This window comes from Capricornis sumatraensis, chromosome 21, assembly GCF_032405125.1.
Source record: "Capricornis sumatraensis isolate serow.1 chromosome 21, serow.2, whole genome shotgun sequence".
In the NCBI taxonomy this organism is placed as follows: Eukaryota; Metazoa; Chordata; class Mammalia; order Artiodactyla; family Bovidae; genus Capricornis; species Capricornis sumatraensis.
In genome coordinates, this window is record NC_091089.1 from 22,643,385 (window position 1) to 22,662,344 (window position 18,960).

Consider the following 18,960-nt stretch of genomic DNA (forward strand, 5'->3'; position numbering starts at 1 on the left):
TCTGGTTTGAACAGAAGTCAGTGCCATGTGACCTATAGCTGTACACCCACAGAAACAGTTCGCTGCTGACAAAAATGTTTATACTCAAAGGGGGCAGATAAAAGAACTGAGACAAGCTGGTGAAGCTTCAGTGGACTGGAGGGACAGGTTTGGAGAAGCCACTGAGCTCCAGTTGCACCTGGATGAGTGAAGTGAAAGTTGCTCAGTCATGTCCAACTTTTTGCGACCCCATGGACTGTAGTCCGTGGAATTCTCCAGGCCAGAATACTGGAGTGGGTAGGCTTTCCCTTCTCCAGGGGATCTTCTCAATCCAGGATCAAATCCATGTCTCAAACACTGTAGGTGGATTCTTTACCAGCTGAGCCACAAGGGATGAGGAGCGACGGTAAACTGCAGCCCTGGCTCAGGGTGGCTCAACTGCGTCCCAGCGATGTCACCGACCTCTAACTCTCCAGCTGTTCAGGGTGCCATGGCTCCCACTGGCTCCAGGGCCAGCCCCAGTCTTAGTTCTGCCACTAGTTAGCTTGTTCCTTTTGTAAACCAATGGCCTGTGTGTGACAATTAGGATCTGCCCCTGAGATGCGGCAACCCCTCAGCTCTTACCAGAATCTGGCTCTTGTCCCATCACTCTGTTTCTTTCCAATGCCCAAAGACAGGGGTTGGTTTTGAGGTGTATCAGTGGGTCCATGGAGAACTTCTAGTTTAGGAGCAGCTTGTTTCTCAGTCAGGAGCTGAGATAGTGAAGACAGCAGACATGGGACTGGACAGGATGAGTACAAGCACTGATTGAAAAGTCTCCTCCGAGCTGGGACACACTGCACCACCAACTCCCCACGCAGGAGGGCACCAATTCATTAATGAAGAACATGTAGAGGCATCCGAGTGACAGTCCACACAGAATGCCATTTGTGGTGATTGGTCCAAGCTGCACCTGGTTGGACAAGTGTCCCAAGGCCTGATACTTTTATCAGGTTATACCACATGCCAAGCACGTGACCATGCCGACTTCTGTTGTACACATTTCTTCCAGGGTGAGGGGAAGAGACAGCCCTCAGCAAGAAAATAAACTTAACATCCTTTTACTCATTGTGAAATGGCATGATGCACCAGCTCTAGCTTTTGTTCTGGCTCTTAAAAATGCCTCAGTAGGTTTACTCTGGGCCTCCCTTGTGTCTCTGCTGGTAAAGAATCTGCCTGCAATGTGGGAGACCTAGGGTAGATCTCTGGTTTGGGAGGATCGGCTGGAGAAGGGATTGGCTACCCACTCCAGTATTCTGGCCTGAAGAATTCCATGGACCGTACAGTCCATGGGGTCACAAAGAGTCAGACATGACTGAGCGACTTTCACTTTTTCAGGGTTACTCAGAGTCATAGAAAGAAGACAATCCCTAGGGTATAACTTCCATCACCCTTTATTTACTAAATAAGATTTAAAAATCAATCCCAACCAGTTTCTCTTATATCCCTTATTTGTTATTATTATTTAATATGAACATTAATCCAGGTGATTTTTAAATTGTCAAAATGTGGAAAGGATGAATTCTCCAAGAAGCACAACTGCAGGCAGGACTTTTATATGACATGCGATTACATACAAGATTTGTCTACTTTCTACTCATTGTCCCGGTCTGGAATGGAGCCGTCTCGACTCTAATGATTGGCTCTGGTTTTCAAGTAGCCCATGTCCTATGACAGGGAAAGCTTGAAGCAGGGTCCCTATACTAATACAAGTCACAATCCACTTCAGAATTTCCCAGCTTTCCCAAAGGAAAAAAAACCCTCTCGTGTGTACTATTAATCATGTTCCCCTTGCTGGCCAAGACACTTACCCTTCCAGACAAGTTGATCATTTTGCAGCCATTTAGGGGTGAGTACAAAGCAATGAGATGATGAGCTTTCAATCTTAGTAACAGTCTTATTTCAGTAGGCACCCACAACAGAAAGAAAATCAATGAAAGTCTTGGTGAGTAAATATGTAATGCACTGGCCAATTACTCTTGAGCTTCAAGACCAACTTGGACTCTTTCTTTCATGAGTAATATTAGGATTTGTACACCAAGTAGCCCATACATAGTCCCATAAAAGGTGTATTAATGCTAATGAAAATAACAATATTCATGTGTTTCTCTTTATTATTTACAAGAAATTTCCATGTACCTGTCTCAAGTTTTGTGGTTAGACTCACAAAAATTTGTAGATAATGCAAAATGCTAAAATGAATTTCTCCATAAGAAATAAAGAGAACATAGGTTGAATGTGAAAAAAAGGACTGTAACATCTTTTTTGGGAAAGGGGCTTATTAATATCAAAAGCAAATAGTTTATGGGAAAATATGAGTGTGTTAAATATATTAAAAGTAGTATATATAGCACATATGGAGAAGGAAATGGCAACTCACTCCAGTATTCTTGCCTGGAGAATCCCATGGACAGAGGAGCCTGGTAGGTTACAGTCCATGGGGTTACAAAGAGTTGGACACAACTGAGCGACTTCACTCACCCATTCAATATAACACATGTATATATTTGAATACATAAACTGTGCAAAAATGTACAACTGAGCTGAAAATGCATTAGTCAATGACTATTAACTGCTACATTGTTCTTTGTCTTCTTCACTGCAAGTCTTGTTGTTGATAGTGTCTTTGATTTTACTCAGTGGCATACTTGGCACTATCACACACAATCCTGACCACTCCTGTCCTAAGGCAAAGTATGTAGTCTACACTAATACCCAGTCACCTTTTTCAGCATGACTAATGACCTTAATTTGGACTTCAAGGATCCTAACTTTTTTCTGTTTTACTCCGAGTGTCCTTCCTAAAGTAAAATCTAATGTTCTCCAGATACAAGTTCATTTAAACCTCAAAAAAGAAAAAAACTTCAGTAAATACATGTTCACGGAGCATTATCTCAGGAAATGTAAACTACACCTGGCCTCCTGTCAACTGGCAAGGCCAGCAATACCCACGAGTTGCTTGTCCCTGTGCTTTGAATGATGTGGAGCCAAGTTGGTTTATCTCCTTAGCATTTCTAAACTACTGGCCAGCAGGAAACCCAAAGATTTTGAAAAGAAGTTTAAACTATGTTATTCTGAAATCAATTATTTAATTATTTTTGAAAAAATACTCATCTCTCCATTACTTTATCTTCAAAATGTGTAACTTACTCTGAAATCAAGAGTCAAATGTACATGTTTCCATTTTGATCTCATCTCTAAACGGAGAGTATAGTTTAGAAATAGGATAGACAGCTGGAAACCAAAACAGAAAACTAGCCACAGGCCTAAGCAGAGCTTTAGAAGAAGCTCTATGATACAGATGAACACAAGATAATGGAGGTATACATTCTATATTCACTTAGCGAAGATAATTGTGAGATGTTAAGAAAACAACAAATCCCAATGCAAAGAACATGCTAAAACTGGTCACAATTGAGACCTTGCTGTCATCCAGTCTGGAAACCTGACAACCTAAACATTTCCAATTCTATACAATGGGAAAATCTTCAAGTAGATGAAAATGTGAGGAAGTTCTGGAAAATAAATGAAGCACAACAAATGTATTAATATTAGCTGGGTATAAACATGATTCTTTTGTAGATATAGAGAAGAAATGAAGGAAAATTGTTGTCTACACGAATATATGAACTGATAAATTTAAAAGGAAACATTCATTCTGGGGGATTCCCTGGTGGTCCAGAGACTTGGCACTTTCACTGCCATGGGCCTGGGTTCAATCCGTGGTTGGAGAACTAAGATCCCAGGAGCCACATGGTGTGGCTGAATGAATAAATAAAAGGAAACATCCATTTTGTGATTACTAATTCATTCTTTAATTCATCCAATAAATATTTTATTGAATGTCTACCATGGGCCAGGCCCTGCTCAGCATAGGGATGCAGTAATGAACACAATAGAAGTCTTCATCCTCGTGAGTTTACATTCTATGTGACACAGGTGAGGCAGATGACAAAATATATCGGTAAATTACACAGTATATTGGAAGGTGATAAGTACTGTGAAAAAAGGATAAAGCAGAGAAGGAGAAAAGTGGCAGAAAGCATTAGGAATTATTTCCTTAGGCATCCTTCTCCTGTTTGCTGCGAGTTCCTTCAGGGATAGAATGATGTGTCCATATACTTCATAGAGAAGAAAGCCATCAACAATATGTCCCAGTGATTAGTCTCCAATTTCAACAATTGAGATTGATGAATGGAGTTCTTCAAGGGCTTCTTAATAATTTTTTTTCACTGCAGGCTACTGATGTATCTTGATAGTACCTTGGGGGAGAAGATGACAATGGCTACAGAAGCCCTGGGACAGGAGAGGGGCAGAAAGGAGAAAGGGAGAATGCCCGTGTGCAGGGGTTGGGCAGTGAGAAGATGGGCAGCTCCAGAGTGTGTCTTTAGACCAAGTATGTTGGAGTCATCTGGCAAAATGAAAATGGTACATCACTGGTGCCCATTTCTGGCAATTCTGGGTCAATTAACCCAGGTAAGGCCTAGAAACTGCTACTCTGACAGATTCCTAAGTGACTCCAATGTGCACATAGATTTCCAAAGTACTGCTCTAAAGGGAATTAAGCCCTTTCAGAATTTTCACAAAGGGATAATTATGAAAAGAAATCCATTATAAATAACTTTGAATGCAGGGTTATTCAGCTTGCTTCTAAGCCACATTTCTGTACAGCTCTGCCACTCAGGGCATTTTGCAAGGGGAGCCTGTGTCATTCACATATACTGTGTTCCAGGTACTCCCCAAATCTTGTTGCCCAGAGCACAGGAAAGGAAGCTAACCCTGAGGGCATACTGTCACCCAGCCCCAAGTTAAGGCTTTGCATATCTAGTCATGTCTAATCCTCTGAGCAAATTTGCAAGGTAGTTAAAAAACTCTTATTTTCACATGAAGAATCAGGCTCAGGGATGTTTGCAAGAAATATTAAAAAATGCAGCAGTACTGCCCACTCTCAGATGAGCCTAACCCTATTCCTAACCTTTTGTCAGGGAATTCACATAGAGTTTGGAATTATAACAGCAAGGTCCAAATCTTAGCTCTGTTTCTTATTGCTTGTGTGGTCCCGGGAAGTTCTACAATGACAGCCCCTATTAGCCACGTACCAGGACTGTGCTCGGTACTTTATGTAATCTATCTTGCTTAACCATGATGACAGGCCTATGAGGGAGATATTATTATCCCCATTTTATAGATGAAACTAAGGGATTTGCTCAAAACCACACAAGCTAGCATTGAAACCTAGGCCTATTAACCTGGGTGTTATAATCATTATCCCCAGGTTCTTAAATGTTCTATAATTGCTTCTCTGGGCTTTACTTTCTCATGATTGTGAGGATTACATTAGGCAACATATATAATTTTTATAAAAGCAGTTAAGTGACTAGGACAGTAAGTAACACTCAACAAATGTTTCTTAATACTTAAGTGAAGGGCATTTGATGACCTTGGACCAAATGAGCAAGTCTAAATGAGGCCCAAAACTGAAATGATGGCAGGAACTGAAAATACTGAACAGATGTCACTAATCACAGCATTTTTCAGAGTTCAGTCCCCTAGAGAAGACCCACCGAGGAAGCATAATCCTCACCTATTGCTGGCTCAACAAAGAAATAAGATAATTATGTCATATGTTCCAAGGATAACAGGTTTTTTGCAACTACTTGGCACTACAGAGTATAAAATAATGAAATGGGTTCCCTTCCTATGAATGTGTGCTCTTTGTTTTCTTTTAAATATTGTTTTCAAAATTACCTAAGTAATACATTGTTGTTATAAAAACATATGGAAAATATAGAAACATATGAGCAGTAAAATAGCTCTTATAATCCCTTCACTAGAATTTAGAGAGATTTCCTGAGACTAGGACTAGAACTCTAAGTGGCTAGTAAACGTCAGCTGTTATGAAGTGTACTTTCTCTGTACGTTCCTTCTATGTTAAGAATGTATTGACAGGTTTCCTCAAGCTGAATTCATTTCTTGGAATTAAACTATGTCTTTATTATTTCTATTTAGCCTATTTGTTTCTGTTTTCTTAATTTACACACTCTATAAGCAGTGTGTACAAGAGGAATGGATGATTATATTAATGGCTTTTAACAGTGGGAATTACAGTAACAGCCCCAAATCATGGCTTAATTAAAAGCAACATCTCTTCATCAAACACACAAAAATTTCCATGCATGCAACTGTTCTTGGTATTAATGCACCTGCTAGCAGGGAATTTCAATTTATCAACTTGGCTTAAATAAAAATCCTTTTGAATGGCTGAGCTTTTCATCTCCTGACATATAAGATAGGTATATTTATAACTTCATATTTTCTTTTACATATTCAACCGATTCTTTTCTAAAGTTTTCACCTTATCCCCTTTTATTTGTCATCATTTGTGCAACATTTCATTTTGTTGTTCAGTTGCTAAGTTGTGTCTGATTCTTTGCAACCCCATGGACGGAAGCATGCCAGGCTTCCCTGTCTATTGCTATCTCTTGGAGTTTATTCAGTTTTGTTTTTATTTTGTTATTTACAATACACACAAAATGGAAATGTTATACTGAATGGTACTTCATGTGTACTGTGAAATTGTTATTCTGAGGGTAGACAAAGTTAAAATAACAGTTCTTGGCCTAGAAGTTCACACTTTTGGAAATCATTTTGAAAATTCTAAGAGAAATCTAATACTTTGAAAATGAGTTTTAACAGTCATTAAAAAGAGCTTTACAATGACACATAATTTGTATGAACATATATTGTGAAAGGACATATCTGACATGCCCAACACAATACCTGACACACAATAGGCATTCAATGAATAGAAGCCAATATCGGCACATACAGTCACCACTCATAAGCTCTATTGTATAGAGGCAGTGAGGTCTGCTGTTCAAACAGACCACATAAAGCCAAGTAGCACCTGCAAGGCTCTAGTTTGAGGTTATGGATTTTAGTTCAGTTCTTTCTCCACCTTGGGAGAATAACACATTGTTATGTGCTAGGCACATGAGGGGATCTGGTTAGGTACTAAAAATATTTGTGTGAATGTCTAGGTGAGGAAAAGTTCTGATTTTAAAAAAAGAAAAGAATTTTTGATACGATTCTGGGCACAAGTGCAAGAAAGTGTTGCAATCTGGCTATTACATGTGATGGAAACACAATTCTTTCCCTTCTCTTAGATTAAATTCCTATCAAGTTATAAAAACAAATTCTGACCCTTAAAGTAAGTTTGTCAGATTCTTACTCTAAATCAGAGTTTTACGGGCTTACTGCCCATAAAATACCTCAGAATGAAATCCAAGCTTCACACAGTGTGAATGAATGAAAAAACACTGAAATTTGGGATCAGAAAAAAGAAAAAAAGAAGCAAAAGTCATCCAAACAGCTAAGAAGCAACGCCTGGGTCCTTCAATCTCAACCTCAGTGGATGCTCCACAATTGACTTTCAAGTCAGCTGCGTGTGAACAGAAGCCTGTGAGCACGACTGTGTCCTGGCAATTACTCTATAAAAAGCTCGGCAAGGTGGAAGCTTACAGCAAATTTTTTGGAACATATTAAGCATATGGTTTGACAGCAAAGGGCCAAGGCCTCAAAAAACAAACAAACAAATTCATCTTATTATTATTTTTTTGTTTCCCCAATAAGCTATTAAGTCCTTTAAAGCACATACACAAATATTTCCCAACCTCCCTCAACAAGAAACAAGCTCTACAAAATCATCTCCCGTGACATACATCAAAAAACAAACCAAACAAAGTAAAATAGAAAACTTCAACTTGCTCTTGTGATATAAACTAATCTTTCTGAAAAAAAAACCTAGATTCCTGGGGTGAACAGTATGTCCTAGAAATAATGCTAGCCACAGCTCCAGTTCCAAAAATTCACTAGTTGGCCACTATTTGGTGAGATCTGTCTTTCTCTCTTCATATCTCAGAGTGGAGAGAAAAAAACAGTTCAAGAGTTTGGCCTTAGCTCTTCTGAGTCAGGGAAGAACAGCAAAGAGGGGCCTTAGTAACCTTTTACTTCAGGGACTGAGTGACTAACACTGCTGCTGCAGGCCTGGTGTTTGTCTTTGTTTATCAGTTTAGAACAATCATCACTGAGTTGTCATAAGACCGAGGGAAACTCCACCAATACTTTAAAAAGTGACAAGACTTCTGTTTCAATGGACAGCTTCACAAGATACTGTCATTTTAATATAAAATGTTCCAGATATACATATCTGACTAGAAAAAGATACCAACATTTAAAAAATATAAAGCATGTAATAGACTTTTCTCCTCAAATCTAAAATAAAAGATTTGAAGATTCAAAGCTACATTAATGCAAATATCTGCCTGTTGCAAGTATGCTTTTTGATTAAATTGGCATACATCAAGTACAATTAGAAAGGTTATTTATAACGAAGAAATACATAATTCTGCATCTTAATGGGGATGACAATTACAGCTGACGGTTGCTAATTAACATTACTTCTTCTGCTCTGGATCTCAGATATTTCTTATATGATCTTTATGCTGGCAACGGACACAACTAATTCTAGAAGGCCCAAAAGGGTTAATTATCAGCAACATTTCTGCTCATAACAAATTAACTGGTAACTTGCTCAGCTCTGGCTCCACACTGGAGACCAGAAGATCAAGCTGAATTGGGTAAACTCTGACTCAGAATTGTGTCAGGAAAAGTATTTATTCAGCTTTGTGAGCAAAGGTGCAGCTACCCACTGGTATCAGGAATGACAGGGAGAAAAGTCCCTCCAGTCCTCTCTTCAGGTGTAATGGTCTAGGGGTGTTGCCTGTTCTGGTCCAGCAGAAATGCATGGTACTGTTTAGTTCAGTGGTGCCACCTTCTTGTGCCAAGATGCCCACTGTGCCTACTTTCTTGGACACCTAAGGAGTGTGTGATCAGTGTTGGAGGCCAGACGTAAAATAGAAAGACAGAGGCATTGCCACTCTCAGCACAGAAAACTATAAAGCCCTCTTTGCTTGTGCTGTAAATTACATATTTATTTTGTTAGCATGAGATAGATGAATATTTTCACACACAAAGGTGCCCTGCTAAAATCAGGATAAGTGATATTAATGTCCTATGGTCAGTATTATTGAACCTCGAAAGCAATAAACTTTACGTGTCAATAAATATTACATTTGCAACATAGTTAACATTCCCTTACTGTCTCTAGCACTTATTACACATTGTAACCGCAAGTCTACAATACATTATTCATATTCGGGGTGTCACCAAGTGATGGATTGCTGTAGGAGAGGCTGTCCTTTAAATAAATCAACAAATAAAAATGCAAATGTTAACATTTTCAGCCACAACTTTTCCCATCTTGAATGGGGAATGAAAATTTCACATTATACTGACAGGCAGCAGAGAGAACAATTAACAACCTACGCTGCGAATGAGAAAGATGACTTTGCCATGCTGGGTTTTATCACCTGCACATGGACCCATATGGGACTCTCCTAGGTGTTAGCACTTTCCAGAGAACAAAGGAAAAACTGTCTCCCACAGCCACTGTTCCATCCCCATCCTTTTCTGCAGGTCTTGACAATTCTTGGAATTTTGGGTAGACAGGCAAAGGGCTTTTATTCTTGTTCTTCTCAGTACTGTCAAAGGTTTCTTGGAATGAAGAATAACAGGCTTTCCTATTGCATTAAAAGCTTATATGTAAAAGTAGTCTATAAAAATTTCTTTTCTACACTTTGAAATAAAAAGAATTCAAATAATCTTGATTCTGAAATCTGGAAAGCAACCACTGTGCTTTCTTGGTAACTGATTTTCATAGTACTGAATCTTTTTTTTCAACTCTGCACTTTGTATTGCAGACCTATAATATGCCATCATGCACTTCTAAGGATAAAATCTGGGCTGCTGCAGATTGTTTTATTTAGCCAAATGCTCATTATTTAAGAAGCTTCTGAGAATCTGTATTTAGCTGATGTGCAGTATTAAGAAGTAACAGAGAAAGAATCCTTTTTTTAAGGTCTGTAGATTTTAACCTGGGCTTGTAAAACTCCACAAAGTTGATATGGTCATTTCAGAAAATGTGTGCTGAGGATGTTCTATAAAACCCTTACTGGGGAAACATTTTATTCTTCTTTTTCATGCCTCTCACGAAACTGAAGTGCAATTATCAAAAACACATTAGAGTAGTGTTAAAGATCTGATCCAAGATCTTTGCATCAAAGATAGGAAAATTCATTTGAAAACCCAGATTGCCTTTCTTCTTTACCTTAACTCCTCCATTACTATTATCCTCTGGGCTGAGTCATTTCCCAAAAGTTCTTTAAAATTAAGTCTTAAAATCTATATTTATTGGATAAGATGCTAGGATTTTAAGTGCTTAAAAAATCATATCCCCAAGGAAACACAAACATGCCCTTTTGGTGTTAATGTTTATATATTCAGCATTAAATGTATAATATAGGAGTTGGCTTATTAGACTTGAGAAATTTTAATAACATATTTCTTTTCTTGACTGTAGAAAAGGCCAATCAAAGGATTAGCTCCTCAAATGTCTCTGGTATAAGTAAATATTGACAGTCATTTAACTGTAGTACAAAACCCACTATGGTTTTCAGTATCAATTGATTCAGTAACTTAAGTTTATAGTCCAAGTGTATAACCATTTCAGGATAAATTGGGTAGGACCTGCTCCTAAACATTTTCTGATGAAAGGTAGGATTAGCTTTGTGTTTCTATGGAAACCCTGTCAATTACCATTACCAATTAAGGACACGCATGGATAAAGGAAAGGGTTCCAGGGGTTCTACCTGGTCGTATCTAGATGATTCCAAATAAGGGCCTCTCTCTTGAGTTGGAGACATTAAGAATTGTTAAGATTTTTCACTTTTTATTAAATAACTCAGCAAAAGTTCTTACCTGGAGAATGGCAAAGCAAAGAATCCCTGAAACTCACCGGGAGCTGTCATGTTGGGATGATGATGTAGCTGGGGTTACAAGCTCCTTCTGGCTCCCTGTTGTCATAGGAGATGTAGACGCATCTTTCCGAACTTCTGCCACTGCCACTGCATGTACAATAAAGGAACTAATTCGGGCATTCAATAAAAGAAAATGCAAGAGTCTATCATGAATAATATATGAGAGATTATAGGAATCCCCAAGCTTTAGAAGTAAGCTGTCTTCCCCTCTGAAATGCAACAATGGCAGATGGAAAGCTCGGTGGGTTGTTTTGGTTTTGTAAACACCAGTGGTCCACAATATCTTGATTTTAAATATGTGGATTTGTGCAATAACAGACTAATTAGAGATTTGGTTGGTAAACCTGATTATTAAAGTCCTGATGATTTGCGTTTAGGGTAAAAACGCCCAAGAAAGTAGATTGCTTTATTTTGTTCCTTTTAACTGTGTTAAGAAAAGTTCTTTCCTCTCCTTGACAAAATAGAAAATAGAAAATTTGTACCTTTAAGCCCTCCAAATTAAACTGATTCTATCCCCAAAAAACTTTCAAGGTAGGCATAAATTGTGAATGCTTCTTTTAAAGAACTCAACATTGGGCTAAAACAAGTAAGATGCTCAACTAACCATTCTGGGCCTAATTTGGTTTCTGTTTCTAACAAGCAAGGTTTAGTTGGTAATTACGTTTTACTTTTGGAGTGCTAAGTAATAACATGGCATGGAAAGAAAAAATCTTTTGTTTTTATTTGTTTTATTATTACTTATTTAATAATTTTCTCCTCTTTTAAAAAACATTTTGAACAAAAATTTCCAACTTTTAATTTATTAAAAATGTAACTGAGCTTTTTCATGTATCAAATTCTCATGATAAAGCCGGAAAGACCTTGCAGATCATCTCATTTTACTTCTTTTTTGATAGATGCTTTTTATAGGAAAAGCTCTGGCTACTGTTTCATTTTTTAAAAATGTTTAAAAAAAATTTTATTGGAGTGTAGTTGACTTATAATGCTGTGTTAGTTTCTGCCAAACAGCAAAGTGCATCAGTTGTTACATATTCGTAACTCTACTCTTTTAGATTCTTTTCTAATAGGTCATTATGGAGGACTAAGAACAGTTCCCTGTGCTACACAGTAGGTCCTTATTAGTTATCCATTTTATGCATAGCAGTGTGTATATGTCAATCCCAATCTCCCAATTTATCCCTCCCCTCTGCTTCTGCTTTCCCCCCTAGTAAAACATAAGTTTTTCTATATCTGTGATTTTATTTCTGTTTTGTAAATAAGTGCATCTGTGTCATTTTTTAAGGATTCCACATATACGTAGTATCATATAATATGTGTCTTTCTCTCTCTGACTTACTTCACTCAGTATGACAATCTCCAAGTCTATGCTGATGCAAATGGCATTATTTTTTCTTTTCTTATGGCTGAGTAATATTCCATTATCTATATGTACCATATCATATTTGTGTGTGGATGATTTCCCACATTTACTGTATGTTTGCCTTTACCAGGCAAATGAGCTTTCCCATTTTTAATTTTCTTGTTTCTATTATAGCTGTGGTCTCTTTTTGTTTTCTTTTTACCCTGCCTAGAGAAGTTTCTTTAGCATTTGTTGTAAAGCTGTTTGGTGGTTATGAATTCTCAGATTTTGCTTGTCTGTAAAGCTTTTGATTTCTCTGTACAATCTAAATGAATGCCTTGCTGGGTAGAGTATTCTAGGTTGTAGGTTTTTCCCTCTCATCACTTTATTATTTTTAAATTTTACTTTACAATACTGTATTGGTTCTGCCATATATCAACATGAATCCGCCACGGGTGTACATGTGTTCCCAATCCTGAACCCCCCTCCCACTTTCCTCCCTATACCATCTCTCTGGGTCATCCCAGTGCACCAGCCCCAAGCATCTTGTATCCTGCATCAAACCTAGACTGGCGATTCGTTTTTTATATGATATTATACATGTTTCAATGCCATTCTCCCAAATCATCCCACCCTCTCCCTCTCCCACAGAGTCCAAAAGACTGTTCTATACATCTGTGTCTCTTTTGCTGTCAAATAAGGCATGCCACTCTCTTCTGGCCTGCAGAGGTTCTGCTGAAAAATCAGCTTATAACCTTATAGGTATTACCTTGTATGTTATCTACTGGTTTTAATATTTTTTTCTTTGTATTTAATATTTGTTAACTTGATCAGTATGTGTCTTGGCATGTTTCCCCTTGGGTTTATACTGTGTGGGACTCTCTGAGCTTCCTGGATGTGACTATTTCCTTTCCCATGTTATAATCTCTTCAAATATTTCCTTAGGCCCTTTGTCTCCTGGGACCCCTATAATGCAGATGTTGGTGTGTTTAACGTTGTCCCAGAGGTCTCTGAGACTGTCCTCATTTCTATTCATTCTTTTTCTTTATTCTTTTCTGCAGCAGTGATTTCCACCACTCTGTCTTCCAGCTCACTTCTTTGCTCTTATGCCTCAGTTATTCTACTATTGATTCCTTCTAGTGTATTTCACATTTCAGTTATTGTGTTGTTTATCTCTGTTTGTTCTTTAAATCTTCTGTCTTTTTGTTAAACATTTCTTGTACCTTGTTGGCCTGTGTCTCCATTCTTTTTCCAAGATTTTGGATCTTTATTATTATTATTTTGATGCTTTTTCAGGTAGATTGTCTATCTCCTCTTTATTTAGTTGTTCCTGTAGGTTTTTATCTTGTTCCTTCGTCTGTAACAGAGACATATTTCTCTGTTGACTCATTTTGTCTAACTTACTGTGTTTATGTCTCCTTTCCACAGGCTGCAGAATCGTAGTGCCTCTTGCTTCTGGTGTATGTCCCCTGGTGGGTGAGGTGTGTCCAGGGGCTTGTGCAGGCTTCCTCGTGGAAGGGACTGGTGCCCTGTGGTGGGTGGAGTTGGGTCTTGTCCTTCTAGTGGGCAGGGCTGTGTCAGGGAATGTGTTGGGGATGGGGTAAGCTCAGGATGACTTTAGGCAGCCTGTCTGCTAATGGGTAGGGCTGTGTTCCTATCTTGCTGGTTGCTTGACTGGAGGCGTTCCAATACTGGAACCTGCAGGTTGTTGAGTGGTTCCAAATGGGGACCCCTGAGAGAGCTCACACAGATTAATACTCCCCGATGCCTTTGCTAACAATGTCCTTGTCTCCACAGTGAGCTATGGTCAATCTCTGTCTCTCTAAGAGATCCTCCACACCCCTGGGTAGCTAAACCCAGGTTCCTATGGAGGTCTTGCTTTCTGCTAGGTCCCAGTGAATGTAAAATCTTGTGTGTGCCCTCCAAGAGTGGAGTCTCTGTTTCCCCCAGCCCTGTGGAGCTTTTACCTAAGCCCTGCTGGCCTTCAAGACTAAATGTTGGCAGTTCTTCCACCCAATTCCAGACCCTCAGACAGCCTTAGAGGGCTATTTTAACGTGTGTGTGTATTGCTTGGTGAGAGGGCTGTTTTTAGTGTGAATGTTTGCCACCTCTTTCCTCAGCGTATGCTGGTCATTATCCTCTTGATACGGGGGTTTGGCTGGTGCGGTGACCAGAGCCTGCCCTGGATATTGAGCTTGGGGGGGCTCCCCTTTGCTCTGTAGTTGTCACTGCTCTGTCAGGGGCAGGGTCTGCTCCTGAGCTGCTGTAGTAGAGGCCCCAGATCTTATTCTTGCTGTGCTTCTCATCTGTGGTGCAGGTTTGGGGCACTCCCACAGGGAGAGAAGACACTGAGAATTCCTCCTCTGGCGCTATTCATCTGTGGGTATGCTTTCTTGTGTCATTTTTCACCTGCTGTGTGAGCTCCGAACTTACTGTGTTGCTGGCACTGCTCTCAGCCCCACTGTAACAGTGTGTATGCCAGCAGTTGGCCCTGGTGTCTTATCAGGCTTTGTCTTCACTGGGCCACCAGCATAAATCCACTCAAATCAGGTCTCAGGATTGCAGGAATCCTGGATCTGGACCCACTGCAGGCACTACAGGGGCAGCTCAGACTGACTTGGTCCACTCCTGACTGTAGTGCTGACAAGTTCCACAGCTGCTACAACCAGATCTGTCTCAGTTGTGGGGGCACTTGTCCATTCAGCTGTTCCGCAGGTGCTGAGTTTATGAAGATGGTCACAGCTATTTAATCTGTCGTTCATGCAGCAGCAGGGAGAGACTTCAGACCTTCTTCCTTTCTTGCATAGTCCCTGGGGTTCAGCTTGGGTTTCAGCCTCACCTTTGTGCGTGGGCCACCCACAGGCATCTGCTCCCCACCTAAGTGAGAGGGGGCAGAGGCAGAGACTGAGATGTATTGGCGCTTTGGAGGGAGAGGGGAGAGGTGGCAACTGGCTGGGGTGCGTGTGCTCACCCAGGCAGGAGCAGGGGAGGCAGCAGCCGACTGGGATGAGGCTGTGACGGCAGCTCTGCCCTTCATGCATCACTCAACAGTGGCGCTTCACTTCTACAGCATTCTGGGCTTCTTCCAGCAGCATTCCTGGTTGTGGAGCTCCTCACTCCTATCCCCTCAGGCTGTCTCCGGGCAGCCAACAGCAGTCCTCCTCTTGTCGGGTCTGTTCTCCAAACCCCACGTTCCACACCAGTCCCCCTGTCCACACTGGCAGACACACGTCTGAGGCTGAGGTGCGCAGGGTTACGCACAGCCCGCCTGTGAACGTCTCGCTCTGTCCCGCCTGCCACAGACCGGCTGTGGCATTCTCCTCCAGAACCCAAGTCCCCCCTTCTGCCTCAGCTGATCTCCCCACAGTGAGGAGGATCCCCTGGGTGCAGGAACCTCTCCTCTCCTCCAGTTCCTCATCCCCGCAACCCAGACCCACAGATCCTGTCCTGCTTCCTCTTCTTTCCTTTTCTCTCTTTCATCTTTTCTTGTGCTTTCAGGTGTCCAGGGTCCTCTGCCAGTGTTCAGCAGGTGCCCTGTGAGAACTGTTCCATTTGTAGATGTATTCTTGATGCCTCTGTGGGAAGATGTGAACTCCACATGCTGCCACTCCGCCATTTTATCCTTCTCTCTCCTTCTTCTTAATGTTATTTTCCACATAATATTATGTGGAATATTTTGTGTATTCCAAAAATACACAAAACATTCTTGTATTTTTCTTGGAAGACTATGAGAATCTCATTCACAATTTTCTTCTGGTTCCTAGGAAACTGTTGCCCAAACTGTGGAAGAAGTTATTTGGGAAGAGTCACTATCTCTTTGAGGAAATGGTGAATATTCAAAAGATCTGAAAAGACAGCTTTGGTGTGTTAGGAATACCAGATCAGGAATACCATATGCTAACTCAGGGAATGGCAGGGTTTAGCTGTGACCGGAGAAAACCAGGCCTGCATAAGGTAAGAGTCTTACATCTGTGGAGAGTAGCATCAAAACAATTACCAAGATCCTGGTATTTAAAAGCCATACTCAATACTGACTGTTCTCTATCATGTAGAGATGTAAAAAACCAGCTGGCCAAAAGCACAGTTCAGACTTCTTATACACAAACCTGTGGGACCCTCAACCCAAACCAGTACTTTCTAATAGTGGACATTAACTCCATCAGTTCATACAATGCATGAGTCAGTAAATGTTGACCAAGTAAGTACCTAATGATGCACTGGGGCTAGTACCAGGATTAAATTCAGGCTTAGTTTATGGAGGGGAAGGAAGATGTGAGTAAGAAATGAGACACTGAACAATCTGGTGAAGAACCATAAATAACTCAAGGCAGTATAAAACATTATAAGGTATTAATAACAGCCAATAGATAACAGTGCTTAGTATGGGCCTGTTACTGTTCTAAGCCTTTTCCATATATTCATTTTCCTTTTTTAAAAAATTGCTTCATTGAAGTATAATTTAAATACCATAAAATGTATCCCTCTAAGTGTACAGTTTGATAAACAGTAGTAAATTTACATAGCCAGTTTTTAATGTTTTTGTCATGCGTTTGCTTTTGTCATTCAATTTTAAAGTATTTCATCACTCCAAAAGGTTTCCTTATACCCATTTATAGTCAGTCTCTTCTCTCTGACTGTTCTGCTCATATCCCCTTCCAGCTCTATCTCTATAATTTTGCCACTTCTAAACATTACTTATGTTTATCCTCATAAAAACCCTTTGTGACATATACTATTTCTTAATATCTAGTTACAGATGGTGAAAACAAACTGTAGGGGACTTAAATGAACCACCCAAGGTAACAAAGCTAGTAAGTGACCAGCATTTGATCCTAGAGTTTTCACCATTATGCTATATTGCTGAGAAATATAATATGAAAAGTCTGAGGAATTACGAAGTGGGAGAGATCATATCCAGCTTCAGGGTTAGAGAAGATGTGATGCAGGAGGTGGAATTTTGAAAGAAAGGAACAGAGAGCATAGAGTTCACAAAAGCATTAAATTAAAAAACCTTATAGCTAAATATTTAATAAATTCAGGAAATAGTTCTTGAGCATCACTATGTCCTTTGCTAATCACTTTAAATAACTTCACCTGCATTATTTTATTAATCTTTATAGCAGTTAGTAAATTATGTTATTGTCCTCATCTTATACATAAAGAAGTGGATACTGTGAAAAGGGCAAGCAGCCTGTCCAATATCACACAGGGCTGGTCAGAACAAGGCTGGGCTCTGAATGCAGTTAAGGTTGATTTGATTCTGAATTGCAAACTCTTAGACACCGTGTTAGTTGGGCTCAAAAATAAAACAAAGCAGCAACAACAATTTAAAAAAATCCACACTGGTCTGTGGAGAGATTATTCTTGTATCAGAGCTTAGAACAGAATGGAACAGAGAGAATGGAGGCAGGAAAGGCAGTTCACCATGACTACAACTACTGGGTGTGATCCTGGGTGACGGAAGGGAAGACATGGAATTTGGAAAATTGGCACCGGTGAACCTATTTGCAGGGCAGAAATAGAGACACAGACGTAGAGAATGCACTTGCGGACACAGTGGGGAAGGAGAGGGTAGGATGGACTGAGCGAGCAGCACTGACCTACATACACTGCCATGAGTGAAACAGATAGTGGGAAGCTGCTGAATAACACAGGGGCCCACCCGGGTGCTCCGTGACAACCAAGATGGCTGGGACGGGTTGGGGTGGGAAGCTGCTGAATAACAGAGCGGGCCCACCTGGGTGCTCCGTGACAACCAAGATGGCTGGGACGGGTAGGGGTGGGAAGCTGCTGAATAACACAGGGGGCCCAGCCGGGTGCTCCGTGACAACCAAGATGGCTGGGACGGGTGGTGGGGGTGGGAGGGAGGCTCAACAGGGAGGGAGTATACACACACACACACACACACACACACACACACACACACACACACACATGCACTTAAAGCTGATTAGTGCTGTTGTATGGCCGAAACCAACACAACATTGAAAAGCAATTATCCTCCAATTAAAAAAAACACAACACACTTACAATGAACATCAGAGCTTAGCCTGGCCTAGCTTAAGTGTGCTCACAACATTGACATTAGCCTATAGCTGGGGAATATCTAAAACAAAGTCTATTTTATGATAAAGTGTTGAATATCTAAAAAAAGAATAATAATAATAGGAAGAGAAACAACTGGGAGGGATTTGTGGCTGAGGCGAGGGGGAAGAAGAAGTGCCTGGTAGTAATAAGAGAAATATCTTGTTAGTCACTATTACACAAAACTTGAACATTAGTCTTTTTATTCTCTGCTTTGATACTTCTTGCAAAAACTTGGTTGAGACAATTGATATTTGATGGGAAAAATTTTTTAACGAAATTTTAATTGAGTACAGAGACTTCTATATTCTTCATAAATACACAGAATTATGAGGAATCCTTCATAATTGCAGGCACAATAATGTATGTATATATGCTCATTCATTTTTCTAGGTCAAGGGACCATAGTTTTCATTAAATTCTGAGAGAGACTCCAAAAAGTTAAGAATGATTGCTCTAAGGCATAGGGCAAATTTACCTCTTTTTATTAATTCTTTAAGCTCTATTCCTTATTAAGTTTACATAAAGCTATATATCAGCTTTTAATATTTATTCCTTCTATAAAATTTAATATTAAGTATA

General features: G+C 39.9%; 1 protein-coding gene across 3 annotated transcripts in view; it reads right to left on the reverse strand.

Moving 5' to 3' along the window:
• The window catches only part of KIAA1328 (KIAA1328 ortholog), a 424,271-nt gene that overhangs the window by 46,502 nt on the left and 358,809 nt on the right, over positions 1–18,960 (reverse strand). For all 3 annotated transcript variants that reach the window (XM_068993877.1, XM_068993876.1, XM_068993874.1), the window contains one exon: positions 10,934–11,042. In XM_068993877.1, coding sequence (XP_068849978.1) covers positions 10,934–11,042 — 109 coding nt within the window. The remainder of the gene's footprint in view (positions 1–10,933; positions 11,043–18,960) is intronic.